Genomic DNA, 7,955 nt, shown 5'->3' on the forward strand with positions numbered 1-7,955 from the left:
GAATGCTCCTTGGAAGCGAGAATGGCCAGACTTCGTCTCATCTACTTTGGTCATGTTGTCAGAAGGCACCATTCTCTGGAGAAGGATATTGTGCTTGGTAAAGTGGAGGGACAACAAAAAGGGGGAAGCCCCTCACCAAGATGGACTGGCACAGTGGCTGCAATGATGGGCTCAGGTATAGCAGGGATTGTGAGACTGGCACAGTACCAGGCAGTGTTTCATTCTGTTGTACATAGAGTGCTGTGAGTCGGAGATGACTCAATGGCACCTAACAACAACAACAACAACATGCCCTTGAATACATCCCACCAGAATTTAGACACTATATCAAAAACAGATTCGATACAGTGAACACTAATGGACCAAAGACCAGAGGAGTTGTAGGATGAGATGAAGGACATCACACATGAAAAAGTAAAAAGTTATTAAAAAGACAAGAAAAAAGAAAAAGACCAAAATAGATGTTAGAAGAGGCTCTGAAACATTTGCTCTTAAGCACAGAGTAGCTAAAGCAAACAGATGAAATGATGAAGAAAATGAGCTGAACAGAAAATTTCAAAGGGAGACTGAAGAGGACAAGGTAAACAGTATAATGAAATAACTGTTCAAAGATCTGTAGTTAGAAAACCAAAGAGGAAGAACATGATTGGCATTTCTCAAGTTGAAAGAACTAAAGAGAAAATTCAAGCCTGGAGCTGCAATACTGGAGGATTCTATGGGCAGAAAATTGAGTGATGTAGGAAGCAGCTAAGGAAGATGAAAGGAATGTACAGAGTCATTGTACCAAAAAGAACTGGTTGATGTTCAAACACTTCAGAAGGTAGCAAATGATCAAAAACTGCTGGTGCTGAAGTAAGAAGGCCAAGCTGCACTGACAGCATTGGTGAAAAACCAGGCTTCAGGGACTGATGAATAACCACCTGAGATGTTTCAGCAAATGAATGCAATGCTGGAAGTGCATATTTGTCGATGCCAAGAAATCTGGAAGACAGCCACCTGGCCAATGGAATACAGCTCCATATTCACCCCCATTCCAAAGAAGTGTGGTCAAATGGAATGTTGAAATTATTGAACATTATCATTAATATCACATGCTAGCAAAATTTTCTGAAGATAATTCTCAAGATGACTATAGTTATATTGATGAGAACTGTCAGGAGTTTAAGCTAGATTCAGAAGAAGATGTTGAACAAGGAATACCCTTGCTGACATCAGATGGATCTTGGCCCAAATCAGATAATATCAGAAAGATGTTTATCTGTTTTAAGGACTACACGAAGGAATTTGACTGTGTGGATTATAACAGATTATGGATAACATGGTGTGGAATGGGAATTTCAGAACACTTGTGCTCATGCAGAGCCTGCACAAAGATCAAGAAGCAGTCATTTGAACAGAATAAGTACATGGTTTAAAACTGGAAAAAGTGTCAAGATTGTATCCTTTCCCCTTGCTTATTCAATCTGTATGTTGAGCAAATAATTCAAGAAGCCATACTATATGAAGTAGAACACAACATCAGGATTGGAGGAAGACTCGTTAACAACCTGTAATATGCAGACGCCAAAACTTTGCTTGCCAAGAATGAAGATGGCTTTGAGGCACTCACTGCTGAAGGTCGAGGACCACAGTCTTCAGTATGGATTACACTCTAACATAAAGCAGGCAGAAGTTCTCGCAACCAGGCCAAGAAACAATATCATGACAAATGGCCAACAAACAGAAGTTCTCGCAACCGGGCCAAGAAACAACATCATGACAAATGGTCAAAAAACAGAAGTTCTCGCAACCGGGCCAAGAAACAACATCATGACAAATGGCCAAAAACAGAAGTTCTCGCAACCGGGCCAAGAAACAATATCATGACAAATGGCCAAAAAAAAAAAAAAAAGAAGTTGTCAATGATTTCATTGTACTTGGATCAACAATAAACGCCCATGGTAACAGTAAAGAAATCAAATGATATATTGCATCAGGCAAATGTGCTGTAAAAGATCTCATTAAAATCTTAAAAAGTAAAGCTACCACTCTGATGACTAAGATGTACTTGACTCAAGTCATGGTATTTTTGACCATCACATATGCATGTAAAATTTGGACAAAGTAAAAGAAAGATGAAAGAGGAATTGCATGTTCAAACTGTAGTGTTAGTGAAGAATATGGAATATAGCACGGATGGCCAGACAAATTAACAAATCAGTCTTAGAGGAAGTACATCCAGAATGCTCCTTAGAAGCAAGGATGGTGTCATCAGGAAAGACTAATGATGATTGGTAAAATAGAGGGTCAGCCAGAGAGGGGGATACTCACTGAGACGGACTGACACAGTAGCTCCGACAATGGGCTCAAATATACCAATGGTCCCAGAGATGACAAGACTGGGGCAGTATTTTGCTCTGTGTTACATATGGGCGCTATGAGTTCAATCTAACTTGAAGGCAACTAACAACAGCAGTTCTGTTTCTCTAGACATGACCTCTGGGCCAAACACCTGTAAGGAGTAGTCTCTGCTCAGCTCCCTTGCCCACTGTCCTTCCACCCTAAAGACTTGGCCATGGTTAATTTGACCTTCCTATCACTAGGCCTGATGGGCCTGTCTAGTCCACATGCACCTTGCTGTATCTCTCTACAACCATATCAATATTTACATAATACTTTTCTTTAAATCATTCCACAGTTTTGAAAAATCTAAATGTTGACTTCAAACTTGTGCTGAGCAATAACACTCATGATGCACTGGTTATTTTACTTCCATACACATTAAATAATTTTAAAATGTTTAATCTATTTTTCCAATAAAATTCTCTGTGTACCCCCACTGGCACCTATAACATGCTCTGTAGAACACTGACCTTTGTCCTAGGGCTGTAGTTAGAATTACAGTTAATGATGCCCTGAGTGAAGTGCCTGGTATATGCTGAGCATTTGTAATGAAGAGACTCATGCCCATACCCAATGGCAGGGGAGGGGCAACTCACTGATCATGGTGGTCCCGCCTGCCAGGGCTGCCCGTGTCCCCTGGAAGAAGTCATCAGCTGCAGTCATGCCCTGGGATGGCTTCTGCAGGTACGTGTTGACATCAATGCCGCCAGGGAGGACCATTCGCCCATTGGCCTCGATGGTCTTCACTCCACCAGGTACAATTAAATTCTCTCCTATTTGTCTGGAAATGAACAACAGAGATGGCCTGTGGCTCTTGAAAGAAATGCGTAACGGGAGGATTGACTGGAGCTCAGTTCCATGAAGTAAACATTTCTGGCCCAGACCCTACACAGGGCACTGGGAGACAGGTGCTCAGCAGGGATACTGCCCTCAAGGGGCTCAGACATGTGGAGGAGAAAGAGGAGAAGGCCAGGTAGCAGGACGAACAACTGCATTCCCATGAAACTGTCCTTCATGATGCTCTACCCACAGAGGGGTGGGGTTCACCTCAGAGTTGTTTTTCTGCTGTTCGAGCAGGGGTTAAGCTCAAAGCTGCATTTGTCGATGCACTCACCCCCTCACACCCACTCTGCCTTTCTGCCCTTCCTGGCTCCAGGCTGTGCCTCAGCTGAGTTCAAAGTCCTCCCCTGACTCATGTGCCTGGCTCACTGGTCTGTACCTTCATGCCATTGACAACTCTCTGATATCTCTGGTCTTGTCCTCTGTTAGGCAGTGCTGGGACCCAGGGGTGGGAGGCAACAAGGTCCCTTATCAAAGAGCACAGTTTTGTTGGGGACACTGATAAAAATACTGGTGGTTCCAATGCTGGGTGGTGACAGGAAGTGGCACGTAGTTGAAGGGCATGAGGGGTAAGCCACACACAGGCTAGGGTCAGGGGGCATTAGGGGTGAGCCCCGCATAGGCTAGGGTCGGGGGGCTCCCTGAAGGAGTCATGGAACTGACACAGAGGATAAGCAGGAGTCAGAGGAGAGTGGAGATGGTGACGAGTTGGGGGGGATGACAAGTGAGGGGCATGGTGCCCAGGCAGGAGGAACTATGGAGTAAGGGGACAAAGGCCCTGGTGTGGGAACAGCTTGCTGACTGCTGTGAAACCAAGATTTCAGGGTGGCCGGAATTGGGACATGGGGGAGGGAATGGAACTAGTGGAGGGGGCCCTGAGCTGGACTTGGAATGGTTAGTCGCAGCTGGAGCTGGGGGCTGGCAGATGGGCTGCCCGGGAAGTGGTAGAGGCCCCCTCTCACTGGCACTTGCACAGGGTCTTGCTTTGTGCTCCCGGCAGTCCGCAGACCCCTCCTGTCCTCCTCCTCCTCACCACCACCATTATCAAAGCCCACAGGGACCTGGGCAGTTCTCGCAGTAGGACACACTGCCTGCCCTGCCCTTCACTCAGACCCTTTGCTGCTCCTTCCTGTATGCCCGCCTCCACCTCCTCTGGCTCCTACAGGAAGGGGCTGAGTACCAGGGATGCCAAAATCTGAGAGAGCTGCACACCAGCCAGCCACACTTGGGAGAACTGGGGCCTCATACAGCAACATGGAGAAAGCAAAGGGAACCCCAGTCTGGACATGGTCTTCTTCACATGCCGATGCTGCGGATGAAAGCTAAACACCCCCTCCCCCCAGATCCTCTCAGCCCAGTTCCAGAAACCCTGGGCAGGTGGAAAGCGGAGCTGTGAATTCACTGAATGTACCCGGTTAATGTGCTTGGCTGCCAACCCAAAGGGGAGGTCCGAGTCCCCCAGAAGTGCTGTGGAAGAAAGGTCTGGTGATTCACGTCCAAAACATCAGCCACTGCAAACCCTGCAGAGCCCGGGGCTGCTCTGATGCATACGGGGTCGCCAGGCGTCGGAGTAGCTCAATCACAACACAGGCTGCTCATCACCCAGCTCTTCCCTCCGTGGAGACTGAGCAGGGGTCCCAGGGACCTGCCACTTTAATGCAGGCTGCACAGGTGTGCATAGGGGCCTGGACAGAAACCAGCCCCAGCCAGCCAGGCCCTTCTGCCCCGGAGCCTGAGCCTCCTAGGCCTCCCAGCGTCTGTTCCTGACACCCCCAGACTCATGCTGCTCGGCACAGCAGCAGGCTCCCCGACTTGGCCCACCCTCTCGAGCACACTGCGGTCACCCCCCAGTCCACCCCCGTGAGCATGCCAAGGTCACCTCCCTCACCCCCCAGCCCCAGTGAGCCGCGGTCACTGACTTGATGAGCCCATCCTCCAGGTAGACATCAGCGTAGAAGGACTGATCATCATTGATAACGCGGCCGCCTTTAATGAGCAGTCGGTCACTCTGGAAAGAAGCAGAGTGTTCGGTGTCACTGGGGAGAACAGGAGAGGCTTTTCTTTTAGCTTCTAGTGTGAAATTTGCAAATATTTCCAAAGGAAAGAAATGGCACCAAGAGCCACAGGCCGGCCACCTGGGCCACCTGGGCCACCTGGGCCACCTGGACCAAGAGCTTCCCCCTTCACCGGTGTTGGCGCCATCCCCCTGACCCTCTTGTTTGCCTCGGGTTGTTTTTGCTGGAGTATTTAAAACAAATCCCAAACACCCTTTCATCTCACCCCTAGACACTGTAGTATTTCTCTCTAACCTGAGGGTTTCTTACATAAACAACCACAAGGACTCCACCCCCACAGCCCCCTCCAGGCAGCTGACAGTCAAGCCTGTTCAGTTTTTCTTGACTGTCTCAAGCACGCCTTTCACAGTGGATTTGTCTGAGCCAGGACCCCACGCCACCCTCCTTGGCCTTGGGGCCACATGCTTGGCAGGCCAGTGAAATCTGCACCAGCCCCTCCTCGCTTTTCAATACCATTTATCAGTTGAAGAGACTGGGTCGTTTGTAGAACAGGACTTTCTTAAGGCATTCTTACTGAATACAGAAATGATCAATTTAGGGAAAATGCAAAAGACAGTGAGAAAGAAGAGGAAAAAGCTACTCCCCAGCATAGCCTTCAAGGTTATTTTCTGTTTTTCCACCTGTTTTCCATAAACCAAAACCCATTGCCATCAAGTGGATTCCAACTCACAGCGCCCCTAGAGGACAGAGTGGAACTGCCCACAGGGTCTCCAAGGCTATCGGTCTTCACAGGAGCAAAGCCCCAACCAAACCCACTGTTGTGAGTTGATTCTGGCCCACAGTCTCCCTAGAGGACAGAGTGGAACTGCCCCATAGGGTTTCCACAGCCGCAATCTTTACCAAAGCAGGCTGCTTCATCTTTCTCCTCTGGAGCAGCTGGTGGGTTCGAACTCCTGACGTTTTGATTAGCAGCCAAATGCTTAACCCACCATGCCATCAGTCATGCACCCATGCCCCGGCAGAGACTGCTGTTACTCAGCCCAGCCCAGGGCCAGGCCCTGAGGAGGCAGAGGGACCTGTGACAGGATTGGCTTTTCTGGAACCGACAGATGGAGAGACGGGTGGTGCCCTGGGGGCTGCAGGGGAAGAAATGAGATACCTACCACAGCAGCACAGTAAAGGGGTGCCAACCTTCTCTGCACAGACCCAGAAAACAGGTAGGGATAAGCTGGCTGAGGGTTGGGGGAGAGGCCAGGGAGGAAGTTGGGAGTTCCTGGCAGACAGATGGATGTACCAGGCCAGGGCAGCAGAAAGGGAGGCACTGTCTGCATACCATAAGCATACCCCAAGTTACTTCATGTTCCCCACAACCATAACTTTCAGGTGGCCACCAGTTAAGTCCATCCTACGGATGTACAATGACTCTCATATGTTGGACTTACAAGTTGCATCTAACTTTTCACGGGTTTGTGGTATATCTTCACAAACACTAAGCTCTCTCCTTCTCTTGGGTGATTCTGTCAGGCTCAGCCTGAGACACTTAATATTGGGGTCAAACAGTCCCTGTTGGGGTCCCTGATGAATGTGACCACATTGCCTTCCAAGACCACTGCTGCCATTTGCCATGGCCAAGTGCACCAGGCACCCTGGGCGGAGGGTGACAGTCTTTCTGCGTGCTCACTTACTGTCTGTGTGCCTTGGAGACCTGGTGATGGATGAGCCACAGCCCTGCCTGCACTCTGCCCCTTGGGGAGGGACCAACAGACAATAGCTGTTCAGAGCAACCATTTCAGGGGCAGCAGGGTGGGCTCCCTAGAGGCAGGGCCTGTGACAAGGGCTTAGCGGCAAGGGTTCACCTGGACAAACTGCCGGCCATTCACGTGTCACACTGTGGTGGCGTGCATGTTGCCTGTGATGCTGGAAGCCGTGTTGGGATTTCGAATACCAACAAGGTTACCCAGGGGAGACAAGTTTCAGTGGAGCTTCCAGACTAAGACAGAGGCAATCAGCTTTGGAAAATCCGCCAGTGAGAATCTTAGGGAAGATACCTTTAGGTTGGACCTCTTCCCCAGTTGTACTCTTGAGTGCTGAAAACCTGAGGGGCTCATCCTTCAGCCCTGCCAGACAGCGTTTCACTTCTCTTCACAAGGTTTTCAGTAGCCCAGTTTTTTGGAAAAAAGACCACCACAACCGTCTTCCTAGACTGTCATAGTCTGGAAGTTCCACTGAAACCCGTCTGTCATGGGTGAAGCTGCTTTTATTTGAAATACCAGTGGCACAGCCTGCAGCGTGATAGCAAGGTTCAAGCCATTACAGTAGGACAGACTAGAGGACAAGCGGTGGTCTAGACTGGAAGGCACTCAGACAGACACTAGTTACAACAATGGTCTTGAGCACACCGATGACAGTGAGGATGGGTCAGCACCAGGTAGCACTTTGGTTCTGTTGTAAGTGAGGTCGCCATAAGTCGGAGCTGAGTTGACGGCAGCTACCAAAGGAAGGTGATCCAATAGAAGGTAGAAGTTAACTAATAATGTCCTGAATATCCCACCACTCGTCTGTCAGTTTATACTGCTGGGGTGGCTTGTGTGTTGCTGTGAGGCTGCAGGCTATGTCACTGGTACATCAAATACCAGCAGGGTCACCCAGGGTCAACAGGTTTCAGCAGAGCTTCCAGACTAAGGCAGACTTGGAAGAAGGAAGGAGCCATCCACTTCT

General features: G+C 49.0%; 1 protein-coding gene across 1 annotated transcript in view; it reads right to left on the reverse strand.

Moving 5' to 3' along the window:
• The window catches only part of CRMP1 (collapsin response mediator protein 1), a 53,876-nt gene that overhangs the window by 41,978 nt on the left and 3,943 nt on the right, over positions 1-7,955 (reverse strand). The window contains exons 2-3 of the mRNA XM_007957502.2: positions 5,142-5,228; positions 2,979-3,163 (exon numbers count right to left, since the gene is read on the reverse strand). Of these exons, the coding sequence (XP_007955693.1) occupies positions 2,979-3,102 (124 nt within the window). The 5' untranslated portion in view covers positions 3,103-3,163; positions 5,142-5,228. The remainder of the gene's footprint in view (positions 1-2,978; positions 3,164-5,141; positions 5,229-7,955) is intronic.

The sequence above is a fragment of the Orycteropus afer genome, unplaced genomic scaffold (assembly GCF_000298275.1).
Source record: "Orycteropus afer afer isolate SDZICR_OR568_19922 unplaced genomic scaffold, OryAfe1.0 scaffold00754, whole genome shotgun sequence".
NCBI lineage: Eukaryota > Metazoa > Chordata > Mammalia > Tubulidentata > Orycteropodidae > Orycteropus > Orycteropus afer.